Genomic DNA, 13,110 nt, shown 5'->3' with positions numbered 1-13,110 from the left:
CGATTAGCATTAGCCAGCACATTTAAATTTGCTTTGATGTCAGGTGCTCTGGCTCCCAGCAAACATGTGACCATGGTGGCTGGTGTCTCTATTTTCACGTGCCGTGTAATAGAATTGCCAATAACTAGGGCACTTTCAACAGGATTCTCAGTGGGTGTGTCACTGAGTGGGGAGAACCTGTTTGATGTTCTTACTGGAACGGAAGAGTGGTGTTTTCCGCGACTAGGCCGCCTCACCGTTACCCAATTGCCCTGCTGCGCGGGCTCTACAGGCGGAACCGAACAATGTACAGAGTTTACTAAGCTAGTTGCATCCAAAACAGTATCTGAAGCCCCTGCATTCTTACTATCCTCGATTAAAGTTTGGATGCGTGTCTCTAATTCTGAGATTCTCTCTGTAAGCCTGACTATTTCTCTACATTTGACATGTAAATCCCTCGTCGCTGACAGAGAGAGCTATGCTGAACATGTGACAAACTGAACATAAAATAACACTGGGAGAGGATGACATGACTCACCGTGTTTGTAGACTGATCTGAGTTACCACAGCTGTTTGATGAACGCGTTGAAAAAGGAGCGCGCGAGACTGATGACAAGTTAACAAGCTAGCGAGATGCAAACGCGTTGTAACAGCGATTTAGATTCAAAGATTACAAGCTAGCGACGTCAGATTAATGTGGTAGGCAATAATAATAATATAAGCAACAATGAATAAAAGTAAGAGATTCAATAAAAGTAAGAGAAAACAAAGCTATACAAAGCTATACGGAGACGCAAACCACCAGCAGCGAGGCAGAGGCAGCGAGGCAGCGAGCAGAGGTAGCGAGGCAGACAGGAGCAATCGAGCAGGAACAGTGTTTTCAGAGCATCTCCAAAACTGCAGCTCTTGTAGGGTGTTCCCGGTCTGCAGTCGTCAGTATCTATCAAAAGAGGTCCAAGGAAGGAACAGTGGTGAACTGGCGAGAGGGTCATGGGCGGCCAAGACTCATTGATGCGCATGGGGAGCGAAGGCTGGTCCGTGTGGTCCGATCCAACAGATGAGCTCCTGTAGCTCAAATTGCTCAAGAAGTTAATGCTGGTTCTGATAGAAAGGTGTCAGAATACACAGTGCATCACAGTTTGTAGTGTATGGAGCTGCATAGCTGCAGACCAGTCAGGGTGCCCATGCTGACCCCTGTCCACCGCCGAAAGAGCCAACAGTGGACACGTGAGCATCAGAACTGGACCACGGAGCAATGGAAGATGGTGGCCTGGGGCCTCATTTATAAAACTTTGCATAGATTTCATCCTAAAAGTGTACGTACGCACAAAAAAATCTGATTTATAAAACCATGCGTACGCCAGAACCTGCGCACAAATCCCTTTATAAATCTCAGTCAACGGAAGATTGTGCGTACGTGCATCTCCACCCTGTCTCCTCCCCGAAATCACCATATATGGAGCTTATGATGCCTAGTTTTACTATGCATAACCTCATCTGCATATCATTTCCATACACGTTCTCATCCACGTGACACCATGGTTAACACCGTCAAAGGTACAAGACATTTGAAAATATTAGATATGGACTATAAATCATCCTATATCCTCTATGTTTTAGAATGAATATATCAAAAAATACATAAAAACAAAATTGTTTTTTTCTGGCTGTTGAGAGTATTTTCTGATGTGTGAAGTGATAAAAAGAGATCCGAAATCCCCTCTGTAAAAACCTTTAACTCTAATGGTCAAAAAAACAAATGTAAAACAAATTTGTGTTCTATTAATGCATGCAAATTAGTGCATATTTAATTAGATAATGCCTCATTTGCAAATTTAAACATAACATTTAAGAAAACTTACTAAAAATGTTTGCAATTCTTAATTTAATCAATCAGCTGGGGAAGTATGGTGATATCTATTAGTTAATTTTTTTTACCCTACCTGGGGTGTCTCAAATGTCAATAAATTATGAGATTTCAACAGCTAAATCTAAAACATATTCAGCATTAATATAATTTTATTAGAAAGTATCAAGTAGATCCTTTTACTACTAATACAATGAATACATTTTAGCATATGACCTGTGATTACACATGAAAATACTCAATATATTATCGAAAGAAAAAAAAAAGATAAGTCAAAATGATCAGTATCTATGAAATGTACAACACATTTTACTTACTAGGTGTATTATGTATGATGTTGACATCGCCTGTTATTGTATTGTTAGTGAGCACAGGTGCTGTAATCTGACTTCCACTCTGAGCTGCAGCGCTGACATTTGTCCCAGCATCAGATCTGACAATGTCCTTGTTACTGACAAACACTAAATGACAAGGTAAAAATGTATTTTAGGCACCCAATAACTCTATTATTAATGTGTATTAATGTTAATTTTAGCCTTTAATATCATGAATATTCAAGCTTTGTGTAATGATTTGACATAAGCTGAATTAAGGGTGATTGGGACATGAGGTCAAACAATTTATTTTCTCACTTAAAGCAGAACTAAGTAAGTTTTTTTTTACCTTCATAAATAGTTAGGCTAAACCTTGGCCTTACGATGGTTAATTGACTTGTAGTGGTGTGTTTGAGGCGAGCACTAACCCCCTCTGGCACGTCTACGCCAGAAAACAGCACTTGCAAGTTGAGCTGCGCCGACCCGACACAATCTCGCCTTATGTTCACGTGAGAGTGACAAAATGCTTCACGGTAATTCAAAAACAATGTATATATTATGACTTTATAAGACAATTTCGAAAATTACCCACCTCCATCGAGTGTACTGTATTTGCAAAACTACTGCGCTGGTAAGCGTTGTAGTCGTTGTAGTCCAGAGCTGTGCTTGGAGTATTTACGACAGTGTGATTCACTGAAGGAACCTGTAGGGGGAGCTTCGCAAATCTTACTGAGTTCCGCTCTAATGAGTGAAAATAAAAACTTTTTTGCTGAGCCCTAGCTGTGAGATCACATCATTAAAATGTGATGACCTCATTAGTGTGACATCATGTAGGTGGGCGGGGCAGGCATCAAACAGGAAGTTGACTGTGAAATGCATGAACTGAGCAAATGACATAAGCTTTTGATAGTTTTAATAATAATGTCCTAAAATTGTCATAGCTACTATATTGTACAAACGTTTTGGGTGGATGGGACAGCATCATTTTAGCTAATTGGGAAAGTGCTGAAAGGCTTTGCTAATTAAGAAAATGATTAACCTTGCAATAGATAATAATTGGTTCCCAACCTCGTTATTTGTGCAAGCTCTAATCAACCACAAAAATATTCATGAACTAGCTCAATTTTGATAAAATAAAATGACCAAATTCTGAAAATAGAAACATTATAGTTAAACTTTTTTAACTGATTTTTATTTTTTTGCAATAATAAAACATATTCATGTTTCTGTTAATGGTTTGTGCAGATTAAATGTGATTTAAATATAAATCTAAATTAAATTTTGTTATATGAATTTTGGACCTGAAGTATTTTTATTTTTTATTTTTTTTACTAATTTTCTTGATTTTAAAATGTTTTCAATGACTTTTAGACTTCAAGCCTTTTTTGTTTTACCTCAATTGCATGTGTTGTACTGTATGAATTGTAGATGGATTTATAAACTGAGAAATAAAGTTAAACAAAATAAACATGGACTCAGACAGAAAATGAAATATTGCATATGAAGTTATATCAAAGTATGAACTAACTTGCAATACAGTTAATATGCTTACACTGCCCTAAATCAGTGACAGATGTGCTGTCCCAATCACCCAAATGTTACCAAAAAAAATGTTTGGTCTCAGTTTACAGAAAAGTGTATATACAGTGGGTACGGAAAGTATTCAGACCCCCTTAAATTTTCCCCTCTTTGTTATATTGCAGCCATTTGCTAAAATCATTTAAGTTCATTTTTTTCCTCATTAATGTACACACAGCACCCCATATTGACAGAAAAACACAGAATTGTTGACATTTTTTGCATATTTATTAAAAACAAAAAACTGAAATATCACATGGTCCTAAGTATTCAGACCCTTTGCTCAGTATTTAGTAGAAGCACCCTTTTGACCTAATACAGCCATGAGTCTTTTTGGGAAAGATGCAACAAGTTTTTCACACCTGGATTTGGGGATCCTCTGCCATTCCTCCTTGAAGATCCTCTCCATTTCTGTCATGTTGGATGGTAAACGTTGGTGGACAGCCATTTTTAGGTCTCTCCAGAGATGCTCAATTGGGTTTAAATCAGGGCTCTGGCTGGGCCATTCAAGAACAGTCACGGAGTTGTTGTGAAGCCACTCCTTCGTTATTTTAGCTGTGTGCTTAGGGTCATTGTCTTGTTGGAAGGTAAACCTTCGGGCCAGTCTGAGGTCCTGAGCACTCTGGAGAAGGTTTTCGTCCAGGATATCCCTGTACTTGGCTGCATTCATCTTTTCCTCGATTGCAACCAGGCGTCCTGTCCCTGCAGCTGAAAAACACCCCCACAGCATGATGCTGCCACCACTATGCTTCACTGTTGGAACTGTATTGGACAGGTGATGAGCAGTGCCTGGTTTTCTCCACACATACCGCTTAGAATTAAGGCCAAAAAGTTCTATCTTATTTCTCACCATCTTGGCAAACTCCATGCAGGCTTTCATGTGTCTTGCGCTGAGAAAAGGCTTCCGTCGGGCCACTCTGCCATAAAGCCCCAACTGGTGGAGGGCTGCAGTGATGGTTGACTTTCTACAACTTTCTCCCATCTCCCGACTGCATCTCTGGAGCTCAGCCACAGTGATCTTTGGGTTCTTCTTTACCAAGGCTCTTCTCCCCCGAAAGCTCAGTTTGGCCGGACGGCCAGCTCTAGGAAGGGTTCTGGTCGTCCCAAACATCTTCCATTTAAGGATTATGGAGGCCACTGTGCTCTTAGGAACCTTAAGTGCAGCAGAATTTTTTTTGTAACCTTGGCCAGATCTGTGCCTTGCCACAATTCTGTCTCTGAGCTCTTCAGGCAGTTCCTGTTGACCTCATGATTCTCATTTGCTCTGACATGCACTGTGAGCTGTAAGGTCTTATATAGACAGGTGTGTGGCTTTCCTAATCAAGTCCAATCAGTATATTCACACAGCTGGACTCAAATGAAGGTGTAGAACAATCTCAAGGAAGATCAGAAGAAATGGACAGCACCTGAGTTAAATATATGAGTGTCACAGCAAAGGGTCTGAATACTTAGGACCATGTGATATTTCAGTTTTTCTTTTTTAATAAATCTCCAAAAATGTAAACAATTCTGTGTTTTTCTGTCAATATGGGGTGCTGTGTGTACATTAATGAGGAAAAAAGTGAACTTAAATGATTTTAGCAAATGGCTGCAATATAACAAAGAGTAAAAAATTTAAGGGGGACTGAATACTTTCCATACCCACTGTATAATATATAATAATATAATATAACATTGATTCCTCCTCAAATGGATAGTTAAAGGATTAGTTCACTTTCAAATAAACTTTTCCTGATAATTTACTCACCCCCATGTCATCCAAGATGTCCATGTCTTTCTTTCTTCAGTCGAAAAGAAATGAAGGTTTTTTATGAAAACATTCCAGGATTTTTCTCCATATAGTGGACTTTAATGGCCTCCAAACGGTTGAAGGTCAAAATTACAGTTTCAGTGCAGCTTCAAAGCCTTCTACATGATCCCAGACGAGAAATAAGGGTCTTATCTAGAGAAACCATCACTCATTTTCTAAAAAAAAAAAAAAATGAAAAATTATTTGTTTTAACCATAAACTGTAAAAAAAAAAAAAAAAAAAAAAAAATTGTCCGTGACGTCACCCATAGAGTTCTGAAGAGCAGTTTTGAAGCGAAAATGAGGCCGCTGCCATCTTAGCAGCGTGTCACCGCTCATCACTCCCGGATAACTGAAATAACTGACTGGTTGCTGAAACCACGCCCGCCTAGCTCGACGTGACCATGTTAGCAGGCAAAGGAGCTATATATCTATCTATCTATCATTAGAAAGTTCTAAAGGTTTACTGTCATTATACTGTGTGTTTTTTAGATATAGATGCTCCAACACCAGTAATTAATTTGTGTCGGGTGTGCAAATAACAACACGAAAAATCAAACGGGACTTCATACCTTTATAATGAAATAGCGATCGCGAGATGAATCCAATCTGTGGCAGTTGGGTAAAATATGAGTGTCCATTGCAAAACAAAATACAGTACTTTTTGTCCACAAAAGTGTTAAATCCATGAAATATTGACATATTATCCATTGTTTGCATCGCATTTCTTCTGAATGATCTGCTCTCCATCATCGTTCTTCAAGAAATAATGCAATCTGAGCAGCGTATGATCGTATCTAACAAACAAATGAGCCTGTGTCCAAAGTATTATTTTTCAAAATAGTGCAGCAGTTTTAGTTATAATATCCAAGCAGTGCTGACGGAGTTTTATACGCTCCTGGTATTGTCATTGTAGTAAATCTCAGGAAAAAAAATTTAGCCAATGCCACGATCCAACAACGCGTGTTCCGTTTATCTTCCGCATGCAAGCACATGTACACAGACACACATCAGTCTCAACTATTAAAGGGATAGTTCACCCAAAAATGAAAATTTGATGTTTATCTGCTTACCCCCAGTGCATCCAAGATGTAGGTGACTTTTTTTCTTCAGTCGAACGCAAATTATGATTTTTAACTGCAACCGCTGCCGTCTGTCAGTCAAATAATAGCAGTAGATGGGAACTTCAACTATAACAGTAAATAAAACTTGCTTAGACAAATCAAAATTAAAACCTGCGGCTCGTGACGACACATTAATGTCCTAAGACACGAAACGATCGGTTTGTGCGAGAAACCGAACATTATTTATATAAATTTTACCTCTAATACACCACTATGTCCAACTCCGTTCAGCTTCCTGTTAGTGAGGTCAAAAAACGCGTTCTGAAGACGGAAGTGATGTCTCGCCCATATACTTCAATGAGCGCGAGACATCACTTCCGTTGTCAGAGCGCGATCAGACCTCACTAGCCGGAAGCTGAACGGAGTTGGACATAGTGGTGTATTAGAGGTAAAAAATTATATAAATACTGTTGGGTTTCTCGCACAAACCGATCGTTTCGTGTCTTAGGACATTAATGTGTCGTCACGAGCCGCAGGTTTTAATTTTGATTTGTCTAAGCAAGTTTTATTTACTGTTATAGTTGAAGTTCCCATCTACTGCTATTATTTGACTGACAGACGGCAGCGGTTGCAGTTAAAAATCATAATTTGCGTTCGACTGAAGAAAAAAAGTCACCTACATCTTGGATGCACTGGGGGTAAGCAGATAAACATCAAATTTTCATTTTTGGGTGAACTATCCCTTTAATGCAAGCCATATTTTATAATTGTATAAAATAATCGAGAAAAAAACAAAAATACGGCTGAGATGCCAAATTCAGCGGCTGGAATTAGCTGAGGTAACATAACAGCTCACAGACAGCAGCGGCAATCTACCTGTCACTCAAGTAACCACGCCCTTAATTATGCAGAACTTTAAGGCTTAATATAATTGAAATGGATGAGTTATAAAAAAAATTCACCCCCCTCAGAGTTGCCATGAAGGGCAAAATTAGCAGTATAGACCAAAACCACAATATGTACCAACCTGTAAACATGTTTTTTTTTCTGCTGTAAACTTTCTGCTGTAAAATTCTGCTCTCTTTTGGAGCCTGTCCCTAGCGGCCAGTCGATGAATTGCAGTTTAAGTCACTTCCGTATTGGCTTCGCGAGAGACTGGGGGAGGTTGCTGCTTGGTTTTAACCATAAACGCTCATCTTAAACTAGCACTCTTCTTCTTCTTCTCTATTTGAATTCCGGCAGTGTAGACACTGCTAAGTGTATTACTGCCCTCCACAGGTCAAAGTTTGAACTAATTGATATATACTTGCTAGGGGTGTAACGATACGCTCAGGTCACGATACGGTACGCATCTCGATACGGAGTTCACGATACGATACGTATCACGATATTTTGAACAAAATGAAACTGAAATTCAAACAAGATTTATTAAAAAAACATGAACAAATTTCAATAATTTTCCTTGTTGTACATACAAGATCACATTTCAATAAAATAAATAAATATAAAATTTTAATAAAAACCTTCTGTATTTAAATTAACAGTTGAAGTGGCTGTCTGTCACTGAAAAAAAATGTTAAATTTAACATGAACTTAGAATTATGAATAGGGGCCGTTCACATATCGCGTCTAAAAACGCGTGGAAGGCGCGGCCGCACCGCTTCTCCTTCTTTCCAAAGTGCTTGCACTCCCGTGGCGTCGGTCGTTGCTATGCAACCATGAACTGAACTCTCCAAGAGGATCAGGATGTTTCTGCAAAGGATAAATGATTTCTAGCCCTTGCATTAGTTTTACTACGAGATATATTGATGGAGATAAGATATAAAAACCACCATGTACGGCTGTTCGGCTGAGCTTTTGATGTTTTGTTACGGAAAGGCCATAGCTGATCGGTTGATTCTTGTCACACGACCTGCGGTGCGCTTGCGGCATTCTGAGAAGTTGAGAATTGCATGCGCGTCGCGACCGCGTTGATCCCATTATGAGCTCGCCTGCCGCGCGGCTACATTTGAAAATAATAACTGACTTGCACGCGGAAAAGACGCAATATGTGAACGGCCCCACAGAACTTCTTAAAGCAAAGCATCGCAAGCGTCTTTTGCTTTTCTGTGAGCACAGCTGTTGCTGTGCACTGCGGTGAAAGAAAGCCATGCAAGAGACTGACATGAGAAACGTTTAAACCTGTTTGCAAGATTCAATGTGTGCCCGAAACACTTACTGAACTAGAGAGCTGATTGAGACACACCATCTGCGATAAATCGTTACACCCCTAATACTTATAGTAATTTAAATTACTGGATCTGGACAGGAAGGATAACTCTGGGAGTTGGAAGGGGTGTGTCGCGATTCTGCCTTCTCACATCGCGATACAGGTTCGTAGACCTGCGTATCGCGATTTCGGTTTCATATCGCATATCGTTACAGCCCTAATACTTGCACTAGCATATTGTATATGACAATTTAGTTCAAACTTTGACCTGTGGAGGGCAGTAATACACTTAGCAGCGTCTACACTGCCAGAATTCTAATAGAGAAGAAGAAGAAGAAGAGAGCTAGTTCAAGATTTATGGTTAAAACGTAAACATTGAACACTGAAGTCCACTATATGGAGAAAAATCCTGGAATGTTGTCATCAAAAACCTTCATTTCTTTTCGACTGAACAGAGAAAGACATGGACATCTTGGACATGGGGGTGCGTAAATTATCAGGAAATTTTAATTTGAAAGTGAACTAATCCTTTAACATCTACAGTATTAGAGAAATGTATCATGTGCTGCTGATGTTTTTAATTTATGGCAAAAAAACTTGCAAAAGATGGAAATCCAAAAACTGTCCCAATCACCCTTAATTCACCCTAACTTTTTTTTTTTTTTTTAAACAGGGATGCAAACAGGTAAGGGGGAAAAAAAGGTGAGAACATCACATGGGGCGGGGCATGCTTCACAATAAATTTTGCTTTACATGTTAATTTGTCGTTTCTTTAAGGGATTTTTTTTATTTATTTTTAATACGGTATATATCCAAAACTGTAATGCAGGATATTTAAGACAATATTGGCTGATTAGCTGACAATACTGAGCTAAACTCTCTCTTCACCGTTCCCTACATCTCAGACCTCAAAAATATAAAATATTCTTCTTTAAAGACATTAGTTTTTAAAGTAAGTGTAAAAACACTTTCTCATTGGATCGATGCAAATCCCATAAGTGACCTATTTTGATCTCAAAAAGGGGAGTTTGCATCTATGTTTAAAGCACTTTACAGACTCAAAATAAAGCTTGAAAGATTAAGTTCTTTCGCCGTGTCTGATGAAATCATGTTACACCCAAAACCATGAGACAAAAAATAATTAAAAAATACATAGATGACAGCCTACTGTTAAAACCGTCCATCTCAGTCAGTTCATTCTCTGCAAGAATAGAAACACAAACAATAATAAACAATAATATAAAAGTGAATTTTAAGAACTTTAAGGATATTTTATATTACACTTAAATGGAAATAAATAAATCATAGTGTTAAAAGCTTGTGTTAGGAGTCTTACCAGCAGAACAAGTTTATTTAGCATGAGTTTTGCACTGATATTCGCAATTATAAAGACGGGACCATCTCTAAAGTTACATCTGACACTGGTATGCACGTTTCTAACTTCAATAACATTTGAAGAGAATAATTTACAGTCATTAAACCAACTGTACAGTGTTCATCATGTCAACTATGATGCAAAGGTTTTGTATTTTTGATATTAATTAAAATATACTGTCAAAAAATTGCTGTTTTTCACTACTGATTATGGGCTCATACATAAATATGCCATAATTTAAAGCTCAATAACATTTGAAGTAAATAATTTACAGTCAAAACCAACATGTCAGCTATGATGCACACCTTTCATATTTTTGATATAGTAGTGAAAATAGCTATTTTTACATATGATTTGACAGTTTATTTCAGTAAATATCACAAATATGAAAGGTTTGCATCACAGATGACATGTTGATGAACACTTTTCAGTTGGTTTTATGACTAAATTATTCTCTTCAAATGTTATTGAAGTTAGAAACGTGCATACCAATGTTGGGTGTAACTTTAGAGACGGTCCCGTCTTTATAATTGCGAATATCAAACGTCAAAACAACTTTATGCCAGTGGCGAAGTTACCTTATTTTCAAGGATGTAGAAAGCCAGAATGACGCTGAAGACTGGTGTTCCCGTTATCAGTCGCTTCCGGCATTTCGAGAGGACGTCAGGAAGAGAACTGAGGCGTTTCTCAATACCAAGTAGGCGAAGTTCAGACTTGTTAGTTCGGACCGGATAAGTTCGGCTCAGGAGGACGGGAGGATTCAGCAAATGGTACAGCAGCGAACTTGATAACGCTCGCTCTAGCTGCTCCAGTTAAACACCACTCTGCCTCTTTTCGTTTTCATTTTTTTCAAGGTTTTAAACATATGAATACCACACAAATGTGGTTCAGGCAACGTTCATTGATACCTGACTGCCTCTTCTTCTTCTTCTTGTGACGTTTATAGGTGGTGTGCAAACCAACTTTTGATGCATTACCGCCACCAACTGAACTGGAGTGATAATGGGAAGGATTTATATATCTATATCTGTATCTACATCCATATACACCAATATATACACATATACATACATACATACGCACATAAATCTTAAAAAAAAAAAAAAAAAAAAGAAAAAAACTTATATAATAGATACAGGAAATTTCAGGAGAATATATCTTATTATCATTCGTCTGAATTTTCTATTGCCTAATATCAGTTCTAATGTCATATTATTTGCCCCTTCTGTTTGTATCTTTGTTTCAAGCATTGGTCTCTCTTTACTATATGCTCTACACTGTAATAAAATATGCTCCACTGTTTCAATTTCACCACAAAATCTACAAAACCCAGAAGGGTGCTTCCTGATTTTATGCAAGTTTCCATTTAAAGACGAATGTCCTAATCTTAATCGTGTTATTATTACTTCTTCTCTTCTTTTAAAGTCACTTCCAGTCTCATTAATTTGTATTCCTACTTTCTTTTGGATTTTATATAGATGTCTACCTCCTCTCCATATCCCATTTTTGTTGCCAACATTTAATAACAGCTTCCTTTATAATTATCTTTGCTTCTGCTTTACTGATTTTTACATCAATTACTACATTATTTTTATTCAATGATCTTTTAGCATGTTTATCTGCCATTTCATTTCCATCTATTCCAACATGTGCTGGGACACATAAAAATGACATTTTTGATTGACCCGATTTAATACCTGGCTGCCTCCATAAAGGGGGCTGATCAAAGTGTTGCAAAAACACATCCAGGGATTTTGGCTAGATGTGAACTTTTAATAGGTTGTTTGCAATCACATGGTTCTGTTGACGCAAAGTTCGGGTGGAGGACAAGAAGTGAAAATAAGAATGGAAGAGATGGAGAAAAGTCAGTAATGTGCTGGTTTAGAAAGGTTTAAACAGAAAATCACAACATATGTTGGACATAATAATTATGTTCTGAAGAGGAGCGATTTTTCTACTGATTTGAATGATTTGACTGTGATCGAGGTGGAAGATATAGTGAATCTAAACCTTGTTTGAGTAATGGACCCACATCATATTTGGAACCATCCTCAAGGATCCCAGAAGATTACTGAGGGAGGGGTACTGCACAAAAAGCAAAGGCAAGATAAGGGATTAAGATGGGATTTTCCAGTTATCCTGGCTGAATTTAGCCCTGACTCAGTTGCATGAAAGTAAATTAAGCTAAATTAAGTTAACAACCAGGCTAAGATTAATCTCAGTAATTTATCTGTTAGTTCTGCTGTCAATCCTACTAGAAATTAATGTGTTTTACAGTCACTCCATGGCCTTCTGTAAATATGTTGCATCATTTTAATTATCCTGCATTAAAATAATAGATATAGTGTCATTCATCTAAGTACGCCTACTGTTATTTTACTGTTATTATGAAGACTGCTGTTCATATTGCTGTTAGAGGTTATATTATTGCAGTTTGTTTTGATTAAGCCTATCCTTTAATACAGGATAATGTATGTCACTCTTTCATGTGTACATGCATATTATTAGGCATTGGTAGCAGTGTGTTTATCTTCCCAAATTCTAGATCCACTTCACCGGATCAATAACTAATGTAGTGTACTGGACATTCATGAGAAAGGTGGGAGACCACAATGTTTTTGGAATTTGTTTTTTTTTTTTTTTTTTTTTTTTTGCTGTCATCACTTGTCAGCTTAGAGATTTGGAGAGAAAAAAAATATTATGATTAATACACTGTGTCATGGTGTGAATGTGAGCCTTTTTTAAATGCTACAATCAGCACAGACAGTAAAATATGTCAGCAGACACTATTCTTCTAATTTGTACATTATTTTCACCAATCCAGTCACTTACCAGCCTGCAAAATGTTCTTGACATGGTTGTTCTTTAAGAGAGATAGATAAGAGAGATAAAATAGATAAACGATTATATCAAATTATCAGTTTAGATTAGATAAA

General features: G+C 37.7%; 1 protein-coding gene across 1 annotated transcript in view; it reads right to left on the bottom strand.

Moving 5' to 3' along the window:
* Positions 1-11,241, bottom strand: part of LOC125252107 (NACHT, LRR and PYD domains-containing protein 1 homolog) — a 32,678-nt gene extending 21,437 nt beyond the window's left edge. The window contains exons 1-3 of the mRNA XM_048165147.1: positions 10,753-11,241; positions 9,968-10,000; positions 2,164-2,307 (exon numbers count right to left, since the gene is read on the bottom strand). Of these exons, the coding sequence (XP_048021104.1) occupies positions 2,164-2,307; positions 9,968-9,983 (160 nt within the window). The 5' untranslated portion in view covers positions 9,984-10,000; positions 10,753-11,241. The remainder of the gene's footprint in view (positions 1-2,163; positions 2,308-9,967; positions 10,001-10,752) is intronic.
* Positions 11,242-13,110: the final 1,869 nt, after the last annotated feature.

This window comes from Megalobrama amblycephala, linkage group LG18 (assembly GCF_018812025.1).
Source record: "Megalobrama amblycephala isolate DHTTF-2021 linkage group LG18, ASM1881202v1, whole genome shotgun sequence".
Lineage (NCBI taxonomy): Eukaryota > Metazoa > Chordata > Actinopteri > Cypriniformes > Xenocyprididae > Megalobrama > Megalobrama amblycephala.
The sequence above is the reverse complement of the archived record's forward strand: the minus strand, read 5'-3'. Positions and strand labels throughout refer to the sequence as shown.